This window comes from Dictyostelium discoideum, assembly GCF_000004695.1.
Source record: "Dictyostelium discoideum AX4 chromosome 5 chromosome, whole genome shotgun sequence".
Lineage (NCBI taxonomy): Eukaryota > Evosea > Eumycetozoa > Dictyosteliales > Dictyosteliaceae > Dictyostelium > Dictyostelium discoideum.
In genome coordinates this window covers 1,131,285-1,143,784 of record NC_007091.3, presented here as the reverse complement: position 1 = coordinate 1,143,784, position 12,500 = coordinate 1,131,285, and the positions used below count along the sequence as shown (strand labels likewise).

At 22.4% G+C, this 12,500-nt stretch overlaps 8 protein-coding genes across 8 annotated transcripts in view; 5 read left to right on the top strand and 3 right to left on the bottom strand.

The window, feature by feature from the left end:
- Positions 1-2,517, bottom strand: part of purL (phosphoribosylformylglycinamide synthase) — a gene marked incomplete at both ends in the record, with an annotated part of 4,153 nt that extends 1,636 nt beyond the window's left edge. The window contains 2 exons of the mRNA XM_631773.1: positions 1-1,590; positions 1,676-2,517. The exon at positions 1-1,590 is cut by the window's left edge and continues 1,636 nt beyond it. Coding sequence (XP_636865.1) covers positions 1-1,590; positions 1,676-2,517 — 2,432 coding nt within the window. The remainder of the gene's footprint in view (positions 1,591-1,675) is intronic.
- Positions 2,518-3,758: 1,241 nt separating this feature from the next.
- DDB_G0288143 (lysozyme C family protein) lies at positions 3,759-4,322 on the top strand (the record flags this gene model as incomplete). Its single annotated transcript, XM_631772.1, has 1 exon — positions 3,759-4,322. The coding sequence occupies one exon, from the start codon at positions 3,759-3,761 to the stop codon at positions 4,320-4,322; it is 564 nt and encodes a 187-aa protein (XP_636864.1).
- A 1,133-nt stretch (positions 4,323-5,455) lies between these two features.
- On the top strand, positions 5,456-5,851 carry DDB_G0288141 (hypothetical protein; the record flags this gene model as incomplete). Its single annotated transcript, XM_631771.1, has 2 exons — positions 5,456-5,620; positions 5,756-5,851. 2 exons carry the CDS (start codon positions 5,456-5,458, stop codon positions 5,849-5,851), a joined length of 261 nt encoding a protein of 86 aa, XP_636863.1.
- A 198-nt stretch (positions 5,852-6,049) lies between these two features.
- Positions 6,050-6,825, bottom strand: DDB_G0288139 (hypothetical protein; the record flags this gene model as incomplete). Its single annotated transcript, XM_631770.1, has 2 exons — positions 6,050-6,615; positions 6,744-6,825. 2 exons carry the CDS (start codon positions 6,823-6,825, stop codon positions 6,050-6,052), a joined length of 648 nt encoding a protein of 215 aa, XP_636862.1.
- Positions 6,826-7,284: 459 nt separating this feature from the next.
- Positions 7,285-8,250, bottom strand: DDB_G0288137 (mitochondrial glycoprotein family member; the record flags this gene model as incomplete). Its single annotated transcript, XM_631769.1, has 1 exon — positions 7,285-8,250. One exon carries the CDS (start codon positions 8,248-8,250, stop codon positions 7,285-7,287), a length of 966 nt encoding a protein of 321 aa, XP_636861.1.
- A 310-nt stretch (positions 8,251-8,560) lies between these two features.
- Positions 8,561-9,041, top strand: psmG4 (proteasome assembly chaperone 4; the record flags this gene model as incomplete). The annotated part of the gene is made up of 2 exons (XM_002649073.1): positions 8,561-8,843; positions 8,923-9,041. 2 exons carry the CDS (start codon positions 8,561-8,563, stop codon positions 9,039-9,041), a joined length of 402 nt encoding a protein of 133 aa, XP_002649119.1.
- Positions 9,042-9,341: 300 nt separating this feature from the next.
- On the top strand, positions 9,342-10,886 carry DDB_G0288135 (neugrin domain-containing protein; the record flags this gene model as incomplete). The annotated part of the gene is made up of 1 exon (XM_002649072.1): positions 9,342-10,886. One exon carries the CDS (start codon positions 9,342-9,344, stop codon positions 10,884-10,886), a length of 1,545 nt encoding a protein of 514 aa, XP_002649118.1.
- Positions 10,887-11,487: 601 nt separating this feature from the next.
- The window catches only part of DDB_G0288133 (hyaluronan/mRNA binding family protein), a gene marked incomplete at both ends in the record, with an annotated part of 1,446 nt that continues 433 nt past the window's right edge, over positions 11,488-12,500 (top strand). The window contains 3 exons of the mRNA XM_631767.1: positions 11,488-11,496; positions 11,912-12,041; positions 12,275-12,500. The exon at positions 12,275-12,500 is cut by the window's right edge and continues 433 nt beyond it. Of these exons, the coding sequence (XP_636859.1) occupies positions 11,488-11,496; positions 11,912-12,041; positions 12,275-12,500 (365 nt within the window). The remainder of the gene's footprint in view (positions 11,497-11,911; positions 12,042-12,274) is intronic.

Genomic DNA, 12,500 nt, shown 5'->3' with positions numbered 1-12,500 from the left:
TTTGGTGCTTTTGCAGCCATAGATAATGAATCCTTACCACCATCGATGGCAATACCCAATTCAACCATAACGTCATGCATTTCAATGGCGGCATCATAAAGTTCAACACCTTCACCCTTTAATTTGGCAGCCCACATCCAATTACCTGAGCATTTAACATCGCCCAAATCAGTGATACTTGCCCACATTAAATTGGTTAATGCTTCACCGACGGTTAAATAAGCCATTGATTTTGCAGAGATGAAACCTTTGATTGGTTGTTCACCAATGGATGTTGCAGCGCCACTCTTGCCAAAGTAACCACTGCTAATCACAGCAACATTTGAAACTGGTGTATGTAATGGACCAACACATTGTTGTCTTGCAACTAAGCCTGTTACTGCTCTATCGACTTTATTGATTAAGAAACGTTTTGAACCAACTGATAATAATCTCAATACTCTGTTTAAACATTCATTAAAACATGTTTGATGATCTCCAACCAACAATTCCTTTGGAAGTGTGAATGGTTTCAATTGTTTCTCAACATGATCCAATACAAAGGTTTTTGGTGGCATCTTTTGTAAAACTTTATCCAATGGTAAATTAACTGGAGTTTCACCATCTTTTGTAATCAACTGAGCGATACCATCACCAGTGACATCACCAACGAATGCAATTGGTAATCTTTCTCTTTCTGATACTTTCTTTAAATAATCTTTATGCTCAGCCTTGATGAGGAGTGCGTCATTCTCTTGATATTCTGCGCCCCAAATTTCCATAGCCGATAAAGTTGGATCACCAGAGATGATACGATCTAAATAAATCTTTGCGCCCAATGGATCGACAATCTCCTTGAGAACATTACCTGCACCACCGGCACCTTGATCGTGGACACTAACTATTGGATTACAACCACCATGAATTTCAGATTCTACACAGGATCTAACGATTCTATTTAACTTTTGGCCCATTTCAGCATCACCTCTTTGAACAGCTGAAAAATCCAATTCATGTTTATTATCACCACCAACCATTGACGAGGCTGAACCACCACCCATACCAATACGATAGGCTGGACCACCTGCTTTAACTACCACCATACCAATCTCTGGTTGTTCCTTTTTAAGATGACGTTCATCCATAAATCCAATACCACCAGAGAACATAATTGGTTTAATCCATTCTCTTCTTTCACCATTTGGAAGTGTATTACCATAGGAACGAGTGAAACCAATGATGACAGGTTCACCAAATTTATTACCATAATCAGAGGCACCATTGGATGCTTCAATTTCAATCTTTAATGGATTTGCCATATTATCTGGATAATTGTATTCTTTATTCTCCCATGGTAATTCATAACCTGGAATATTTAAATTACCAACACAATAACCAACTGTACCTGCAACAACCAATGAACCTCTACCAGTTGCATGTGTATCTCTTAATCTACCACCAGTACCTGTCTCTGCACCTTCAAATGGTGCAATACCAGTTGGAAAATTATGTGTTTCTGCTGTAAAAATAATTGGTTGTTCTCTTTCACCTTCTAAATATTCACTTGCTTCAATTTGTGATTTTGGAATTAAAACTTTTGTTTTAAATCCTCTTTTTTTTTTTTTTTTTAATAAAATAAAATTAAAAATATTAATATATTAATAATAAAAATTAAATTAAATTATTTAATAATTACTTTATACTTGAAGAATTATCAGAAAATGCAATTAAAGAATTTTGAGGATTTGCTTTTAAAGTATTTTTAACAATTTGAAATAAAGTTTTATCAGACATATTACCATCAACAATTAATTTACCATTAAAGAACCAATGACGACTATGTTCAGAGTTTGATTGACCAATATCAAAACATTCTACATCACTAGGATTACGTTTTAATTGATTTTGGAATAAATCGGTATATAATGCTAAATCTTGTTCATCAAATGCTAAACCCATCTCTTTGTTTACTCTCTCCAAAGCGGCACGACCTTCTTCAACAACTGGAATGTAAACCACTGCTTTTGGAATGATGCCAGTATCAAAGGATTTAATTGGTGTTGGATAAAGACATTCTGTCATTCTATCATGAATTAGTTCTAAAAATTGGTCAATTTGTTTCTCTGATAATTTCGATACTGATTTAACTAAATAACGTCTGGAACGTTCAATTCTATCAATTATTGAAAGATTACATGATTTACAAATCGATGTTGCATTTGATGAATAGGTAGTTGTGAAATTCATACGTGGTCCAACTTCAATTATAATTTCATTTTCGGTGGTGGTGGTAGTGGTTTTTAAAAATGATTTATCAATTGAGAAATTCTTTGGCTCAAAGGTTTCTGATAATAACCATACCAATGTTGATTGCTCCGATTCATTTAATTTATGATTATCGGGATATTGAACATTGAAACAATATTCAGTTTCAATTGATTCAATATCAATATTATGTTGTTTCTTTAAATTATTTTTTAATAATTTAATTTCATATTCTGAAATTGCTGGTTTTCTATAAAATTGTTGAATTGTCATTTTTATTTTTATTTTTATTTATTATTTTCGTTTAATATATGTAAGTTGTGAAATTAAAAAAAAAAAACTTTTTACGATGACGACCTTTCGATTTTTTTTTATTTTTTTATTTTATATTTTTTTTTTGAACTTATGTTTTTTTTTTTATTATTATTATTTATTTACAATAATTTATTATAATAGATTTAAATTTTATGGTGTGAACTTAAAGAAAAATAAAATAAAGTAAAAATTTTATTTAAATTGCGAGAAAAAAAAAAATAAATAAAAAAATAAAAAAATATTTAAATTGTGTGTGTGGGTGGTGAAATTAAATTATTTTTGTAAAAATGTTTTAACTCTGTGAATCTCCGTAGAGCTAAAAAAAAAAAAAAAAAAAAAAAAAAATAATAATAGAAAAAATATGCAACCAAGAGGTGAAGGACAAATTTTTTTTTTTTAATTATTTTTATTTTTATTTAATTTTTTTTTTAAAACGGATTTTGGTAAAACGCCACTAACTTCGGTATATTTTTTTTTTTTTTTATTTTTATTTTTTTTTTTAATTTTTTTTTTTTTTTTCCCGATCAACTTCGCCACAAAAATAAAAAAATTTCCAAAAGTCACTCACAAACAAATAAAAAATAGATCATAATTTTTTTTTCTTTTTTACTTGTTTTATTGAATTATTTCTTTTTAATAATAAATTTTCTGCAAAAAAAAAAAAAAAAAAAAAAAAAAAGAGTTTAATAAAAAAAAAGAAAAAAAATCAATTTATTTTAAAAAAAAAAAGAGTTTAATAATAAAAAAAAAAAAAAAAAAAAAAAAAAAAATTATTTCCAGGTTTGGGATTTTTTTTATATATGCAATAAAAAGTAAAAAGAAATTTCAAAATAACTTTATTTAATTTTAGTTTTATTTTTAAAATTAATAAATACTTTAATAATTGATTTACCTCTCGAATAGGAAAAACAATTATTAATAGTGGCTCTCGAATAAATTTAAAATTATTTTTAAAATAGCAGATATTTTTTTATTTCTCGAATTGATGTTTCAAATCAAAAAAATAGAATTGGATATTTTTTTAAAAAAATCTTGAAGATTTTTTTAATTATTTTTTTTTAAATTTTTATTTTTAATTATTTTTTTTTTTTTGATGATGTAATTGGGTCTATTTAAAGATTGTTTTTTTTTTTTTTTTAATTAATCAAATAAAAACAAAAAATAAAATAAAAACAATAATAATAATAAATTTTGACAAAATGAAAGTTTCAAATTTAATTTCAACAATTACAATTGCATCAGCATTATGTTTAAGTTTAACAAACGCATTAGTATTTTCACCATGTGATAAAATTCAAAGTTTAGTTAAAGAATATTTCGACGAAACCATTGTTGATGAAATGATGTGTATTGCATATAACGAAGCAATCAATCCAAAATCTGATTCAATTGGTCTTTGGAATTTGAAAAAAGAGCATTGCAATACAGTTTGTAAATCAATTTGTAATAGTGAGATTGATTTAGCCGATATCAAATTAAATACTCAATGTGCTGAAATGGTTTACCTTGAATTTGGTTTCAATGGATGGGATTCTTACAATAATGGTTTATGTAAGGATTCTTGGGGTTTTTGTAATACTCAAAATGAATTAAGACAACATGGTTCACATTCATCTACATCTCGTGATAGCTCAAGTTCAAGTTCACGTGATTCAACTGGTACTGGTTATTCATCATCTGGTTCTGGTACTTCAGGATCTGGTTCAAACTCTGGTCAAACTGGTCACTTTATTCCTGGACAATCTGGCCATGGATTGAATTAATAACTTTTTAAAAAAATAAATAATAAAAAAAAAGAAACAATTATTTAAATAAATAAATTTATGTATACCATAATATTTTTTATTTCACAATCACTTTTATAGAAAAAATATTTAAAATAATCATTAGGAGTTTTTTTTTTTTTTTTTTTTTAATTATTATATATTTACTTGGTGAGTTAATTGAAAATAAAATTTGTTAAAATATTATTTTCTTGAACCATCTTCTTATTTCTTTGTTAGTTTTTTTTTTTTTTTTTTTTTTAAAAAAATTGAAAAAAATGTTTTATTTAAAAGACCATTAAAAACATTCTTTATGATGGCCATTATAAAGAATGTTTCAAAAAAAAAAAAAAACTAGAAAGATTCGGAAAAAAAATAAATTGGAAAAAGGTTTGACACAAACGGATAAATTATCCAGGTTTTTTGGTCAATCTAAAAAACTAATATTAAAATTATAACCCTTAAAAAAAAAAAAAAAAGAAAAAAATAGATTTTCAATAATTTTATTTTTTTTCATTTTTTTTTTTTTTTTTAATCTTCAAAATATATCAAACCATTAATACAAAAAAAAAAAAAATAATAAAATAAAATAAAAAAAATTAAAAAAAAAAATTAAAAAATTAAAAGATTTAAGGAAATTAAAAAAAAAGATAAAAATAAAAAATTAAAAAAATAAAAAAAAATAATCAAAAAATAATCAAAAAAATGTTTACTTTAAAAAAAAAAATAAAAATAAAAAATAAAAAAAATAAAAATAATCAAAATTTTTTTTTTTTTTTTTTTTTTTTTTTTTTAATTTTAAAAAAAATTTTTTTTTTTTTTTTTTAATTATTTTCATGTATTGGTAGATTATAAACTTTTTTTTAAGGAATTAGGAAAAAAAAAAAAAAAAAAAAAAAATAATATTTATAATTTAAAGGTACCTTTTTTTTATTATTATTCAAAAAAGAGGGGAGAAAGAGAAAAAAAAAAAAAAAAAAAAAAAAAAAAAAAAATTCAATTAGGTGATATTTATTTATTGTAAAATCAGAAAAAAATAAAAAAGGATATTGAAAAAAATAAAATAAAAAAGGATATTAAAAAGAAATTAAAATAAAATAAAAATTAAAATAAAATAAAATATATAAAATAAAATGGCTTGGGAGCTCAAAAAAGGTGGTGAAAATTATATCTTTGTTTATGTTAGTGGTGGATATGTTATTTTAGGATCAAGAGATAGAACAATCCAAAGTTCAGCTGAATATTGCTCAATTGAAGATTTCATCATTAAAGGACAATTACAACAACCAATCGTTCAAGTAAAATATCAATATATATATATTTTTTATCCATATTCAAGTATATGGTTTAATTTTTAATTTAAAATTTAAAATTCAACTTCACTAACTAATTTATTTTTTTTTTTTTTATTTTTTTTTTTTTAAAAATTATAGGAATTTGGTGAGAAAACATTCAAAGAGATTTATGACAAAGTAGCAAGAGTTCATCAACAAAGAAATCAAAAAACTACAGCACCTCAATCTTCCTAATAAAATAACAATAATAATGACATAATAATAAAAAAAATCTCAATAATATTAATAATAATAGATTATCAAAAAAAAAAAAAAAAAAAAAAAAAAGAAAAAAAAAAAAAAAAGATTGTACATCATTGTATTTAAATAAAGATAATCAAAAAAATGTATATTTAAAATTTCAAAAAAAAAAAAAAAAAAACTTTATTGTATTTACATTGAGTCCAATCCTATTTGGTTCAATAATCCCTCTTCATAATCTTCAAAATCATCATCACCATTGTCTTCGCACTCTTCAATATCCTTTTCAATATCCAATTGTTTATCAAAATATTGTTGTTGATGTTGCTGTTGTTTTTGTTTTTGTTGTTGTTGTTGTTGTTGTTGTTGTTGTTGTTGTTGTTGTTGTTGTTGTTGTTGTTGTTGTTGTTGTTGTTGTTGATTATTATTTATGGTTTTACCAATACCATTAATATTACCGGAAATAGGTTGTTTTGTTTTTGATTGGGATTGTGAATTTTTTATTTCAAATGTTTTTGGTTGTGATCTTTTACTATTAAATGGTACTGGAATTGTTTTAACAATGGGTTGACTATTTTGTGAATTGGTTGATTTCGATGTAAGTTCACCAATAATTGAATTTAATCTTTTCTTTTCTTTTGAAAATGTAATAAATTCCTCTTCAAAACAAATCAATAGATCTCTATAAAAATCGGTTTTCCACTTTTTTTGAATAACTTCATTATACTTTTGATTTAACTCTTCAATTATAATATCCTCTTTTATTTAATTAATATTAAAAAAAAAAAAAAGTGAAAAAAAAAAAAAAAAAAAAAGAAAAATAAAATAAACAGATAATAATTAAAAAAAATAAAATTGAATAAATAATAATTAAAAAATTATTTACTCTTTAATAATTGATCTTGCAATTTTTGAATTTGAAATTGGTATTTTTTAATTTCTTCTTTGTGATTTTGAAAATTTTCCATTAATAAATTAATACTATTATATATTAATTTAAATTCATTTTCATTTTTATTTTTTTTATTGTTTTGGTTATTGTTTATATCTCTACAATTAATTTTCCCTGACATTAGAATGAAACAAATATATCAAAATATATCAAAAATTAATAACAAATAATTTAAAAAATAAAGAAAATAAAAAATAAAATAAAAAAAATAAAATAAATAAGAAAAAAAAAAAAAAAGTGGAAAAAAAAAAAAATAATTAAAAAAATTTATAATAAGTATATAAAGTAAAAAGTTGAAATAATTTCAAATAAAGCAATATAAATATTTATTATAAAAAAAATAATAATAATAATAAAAAAATGGAAATTATTTGATTGGGTTTTTTTAATATTATTTTAAAATTTTTTTTTTTTTTTTTTTTTATTATCTTTTTTTTTATTTTTTTTTTTTTATTTTTTTTATTTAAAATTTAATTTATTCTTTTGAAACAAAATCTTTTAAGGCTTCGAATGATTCAACGTAATCATTGATTTTCTTGTTGTGGACATAATCGTGGATGAAGAAAGATAAACGTTCATTGATACCGTATTGTTGTAAAACTAATAAGATATTGTCTTGGAATTCCATTGAAGTTCCACCAATATCGACTGGGTTTACAGTTTCACCGAAACCACCTTTGTAGAAACCAGAGACAGTGTAGTTACCGTCGTGTGAAGCATAACAACCAAAAGTGAGTTTACCGGAAGCGTTACCTTTTGGTGTGACTTCAATTTCGAATGGGTGTTCGTGGGAATCTTCTTCGGCTCCTTCAGTTAATTCTTCATCATTTTCACCTTCTTCTTCTTCTTGTTGTTCTTCTTCCTCTTCTTCGACTTCGTCTTCTTCTTGTTCTTCAGCATCATCTTCGTCACGTTCATTTTGATCGTTTTCGTCTTGTTCATCGAAATCTTCTTCGATTGGTTGTTCCAAGGTTTCAAAACGAATGACAATGTTGGTACCATCGGCAAAAGTTTTCTTTAATAATGCTTGGTCACCTTCTTTGGTTAATTCGAAACCAAATTCCTCTAAAAAACTATCGACTTCGTTATTGTTATCTTCAAAGATGGTTTTGAAATCAGTGATTTCTCTTTGACAAATTTCTGATAATAAAGTTTTTGGTGTTGGTGATACTTGTAATTTTGATTCACTGCAATATTGTCTAACTTGGAATTGAGTAATTAAACCATTGCTATTGAATAATTCAGTTCTAATACCTGAAATTGATGATCTGTTTACATTTAAGACTGGTGATTGGTGATGATTATCTTTGGCAATTGGTCTAACGGTTGAACCACAACATGGTAAAAGTCCACGTTTTAAACCATTAACAGTTTTAATTGAACTAGTTTTATTTGAAAAAGTTTGAATAAAATTACCAAGATTTCTACCTAAAGCTGACATTTTCTCTTTTTTTTGTTTTTTATGACTATGAAAAAAAATAAATAAAAAAAAAAATAAAAAAAAAGTTTTTTTACGTTTTTTAAAAAAAAACTTTTTTTTTCCAAAAAAAAAATTAAAAAAATTAAAAAAAAATAAATTTTAATTTTAATATTTTTTTTTTTTTTTGTTTGGTTTTTTTTTTGCCAATCATAAATTATGTGTTAAAATTAATTAAAATAAAATAGAAAAAAAATAAAAAAATTTCAAAATAATAATTGAATTTCATTTAGGGGGAAAAGAAAAAAAAAGAAAAAAGAAAAAAAAGAAAAAGATGGAAAGTTTAAGAATTACAGATGATTTAGAAAATATAGATCCAAATATTAGAATTGAAAAACATATTGATAATTTTGAAGATACAAGAATCTATTTTATGTTTTATATTTTCAAATCACAAGATTCTCCAATTTTCATTTGGGTATCAGATAGTCCAACCTTTTCAACATTATCAGTTTCAATGAAAATTCCAATTGAAAAATCACCAGTGACCTCTCATTTATTAGAATCAAATTCAATAACATCGAATGATTCTTCAAATTCCCTATCTCAAAGAATTGGTAAATATTTTTATATTTATTTTTTATTTTTATTTTTATTTTTCAATACTAATTAGATATTTTTTAAAAATAAAAAAAGTAATCAAATTTAAAGTTCAAACATTCCTTAGTTATAGCATATCACAAGATATTCCAGAAATGAGCCATTTTATTGAAAAAACTATTTTCGATTTGTTATCAAAATATCTTAAAAAATAAAAATAAATATTTATGTAAAATAATTTCCAAAAAAAAAAAAAAAAAAAAAAAAGTAAAACAATTTCCAAAAAAAAAAAAAAAAAAAAAAACAAATTAATTTAGTTTAATTTAAACCAAAATAAAAAAAATAAAAAAAAAATGACAAAAAAAAAAAAATAAAAAATTTTTATAACGAAAAAAAGAAAAAACGAAAAAAAAGTGTTTTTTTTTTTTTTTTTAAAAAATATTTTTTGTTAGGAAAAAAAAGTTGTAATTTATATAAATAATAATAAAAAAAATAAAATAAAATATAAAAACGATATGTTTAGGTATTTACAACAAAAAAGTAATCAAATAAACTATTGTAATAATGTTAAAATATTTTCAAATTTAATAAATAATGTTAAAATCAATCATTATGTAACCAAGAAACCATTATCACTACACAGAAGTAAAACAATAAAAAAAACACAAAAACGTGATGAAAGTATTATAAATGGTATAGTTGAATCTGTACCAAAAAGTGAATCAACCACTGACAGTATTAAAATGTTAATGAATCAATTGAATGAAAAATTGAAATCACCAAAACCAAAACAAAAATCATCAAAACCAAAATTAACAAAACCAACACAATCAGAATTATTAATGAATGAAAATGAAAATCAACATGAAAAAGATGATGATGAAGAAGAAGATGAACAAGAAGAATATGGTGAAGGAGTTTTAAATTTTGATGAAAATATGGATTTGTATGACCAAAATGATAGATTAGCTGAATATGAAATGGATGAAAATAGAATGGAAGGTATGGAAGATTATGTTTTCGATGATGATTTACCAATTAATAATAAAAATAATAATAATAATAATAATAAACAATCACAACCAATAATTGAAACAAAAGAAATATTTACTCAAAAACAACAAAAAGAAGAAGAAAAAGAAGAAGAAGAAAAGAAATTTATAAAAAGATTAGATAATAAAATTAATATAAAAAGAGAAGAAGATGAATATATTGAAGATGAATATATTGAAAATGATAATAATAATAATAATAATAATAATAAATATTTAGAAAATAAAAATAAAAATAATAATAATAAAATTGAAGAAAAACCTGAATTAACAAAACAACAACAAAAAGAAGCAAAAAAAAGATTAGAAGAAAGGATTAAAAAACAATATGGTGATAAAGCAAATTTAATTTTATTTAAGATTGAACAAAGAAAAAAGAATGGTCAATGGGCACCAGAGAATAAAGTCACTCGTAGTGATATGGAACAAATTAGAGAACTTCATAAAGAGGATCCTGAAATTTATACCATACCAGTTTTAGCAAAAAGTTTTAGAATCTCTTTAGAGGCAATCTCTAGAATTCTTCATTCAAAATGGTCACCTGATCAAACTAAATTACATAAATTACATAAAAAGAAGGTATTGGAAAATAAAGAAAAATACTCACCATACTCAAAAACAAATAAAGAAAAAAATTATATAAATTTATCTTCTCAAGCTAAAATAAATATTAATAATGATAATAATAAAAATAAAAATAATAATAATAATAATAAAAATAAAAATAATAATAATAATAATAATAATAATAATAATAATAATAATACTCAGAAAGAAAAATATAAATTTACTCCAAATGTTATTCCAAATTCACTACTTCAAAGAATTGACCCAAAAGAATGGTATCATCAAGTCAAGGATTATAATAACTACAGAATAGATTTAGAAAAAAAAAAAAATAATTTAAAAAATAATTTTGAAAAAAATACTAATGAAAAAAAAGAAATCAATTTAAAATCAAGTTATGAAAGACTTTTAGCATTGGAAAATAATAAATTAAATAAATAAATAAAAAAATAAAAAATATAAAAATAATTATATTAAAAAAATAAACACTGATTGTTTTTTATTTATTTTAAAAATTTAGTTTTGATTTTCAAAAAAAAAAAAAAAAAAAAAAAAAAAAAAAATAATGTTGAAAATAAAAAAAAAAAAAAAAAGAAATTTAGTTTTATTATATTATCATTTCGAATAATAAAAATTTAAATTTTTAAAAATTTCTATTTTTATTTTTTGTTTGTTTCTATTTTTAAATTATTAAAAACAGTAATAAAAAAAAAAAAAACAAAATAATAAAATAAAATAGTTTAAAAAATGAAAAAAAAAAAAATAATAATAAAATAATTAGTTTAAACTAAAAAAAGTGAAAATAGTTTAACAAAAAAAAAAAAAAATAAATAAATAAAAAAATGAAAAATTAGTTAAATTTTTGATTTATTTTGAAGGTTTGTTATCGCAGAAATTATTTTTTTTTTTTTTTTTATTTTTTTTTTTTTTTAATTTTTTTTTCAATTTTTTTTTTTTTTTTTTTTTGGGAGGCTATAGCAAGGATTTTTTCAGTGTGTAAAAATTTTTTCGTTTTCTTTAGTTTGAAATATATATAAAAAAAATGGATAAAGTAAGTCCCTATCACTTTTCTCAATCAAATATCTAATATCACTTATGTCTTTCAATCTTATCAAAAACATTGTTAATCTTTCTTAAAAATCAATTATCTATCATAAAGATTAATAACAGTTTAACAAAGAAGAAATAATAAAGAATAATGGTTTTTGAGAGAGAAAGAGAAAAAAATTAAGAGATACAAAAAAAAAAAAAAAGAGATAATTTTTATTGTATTTTTTTTTTTTTTTTCTTTCTCTCCTCTCTTAAAAAATAAATAATAAAAATAAAATAAAATATTAAATGATATCAGACAAAATATATAAAATAAAATATTAAAAAAAAAAAAAAAAAAAATTTAAATAAAATATTAAAAAAAATATTTTATAAAAATAAAATAAAATAAAATACTAATATTTTATTTTTCACAGTCCAAAAATTTATTTGATCTTCTCCAAGACGACGAAGAGGTTGAAAAGAAACCAACCACCAAAAGCACCCAAGCTGCTGCTGCACCAGTTGCTGCCAAAAAACCAGTTGCACCAAAAACTGAAAACAAAGGTATATAGTTAACAGGTTAAATAGTTAATAAAAATTGCAACATAGAGATAATAGAATAAGAATTTATAACCAATGGGTTGTCAGATTTAGGTTAGTTAGGCTTAGGTCTTATTTTTCTTTTTCTTAACCTTTTGGTATTGGAATTCAAAAAAAAAAAAAAAAAAAAAAGTTAATTAGATAGATAATGATATTAATATTTACAAATATATATATATTTTAAAAAAAATAATTAGTTGAAAACAGATCACCAAAATTAGGAGGTCAATCAAAACCAAAGAGAGTCAACAATGGTGAACAACAAGTTGCAACCTCTGAAGAACGTCAAAACACCAAGAGAGACAGCAAGAGCTATCCAAAACACCAACCACGTACTGATGCCACTGGTAACATTCGTAACCGTCAATTCGATCGTAAATCAGGTACTGGTCGTCCACACAATGAAAACAAGAAAGGTGGTGC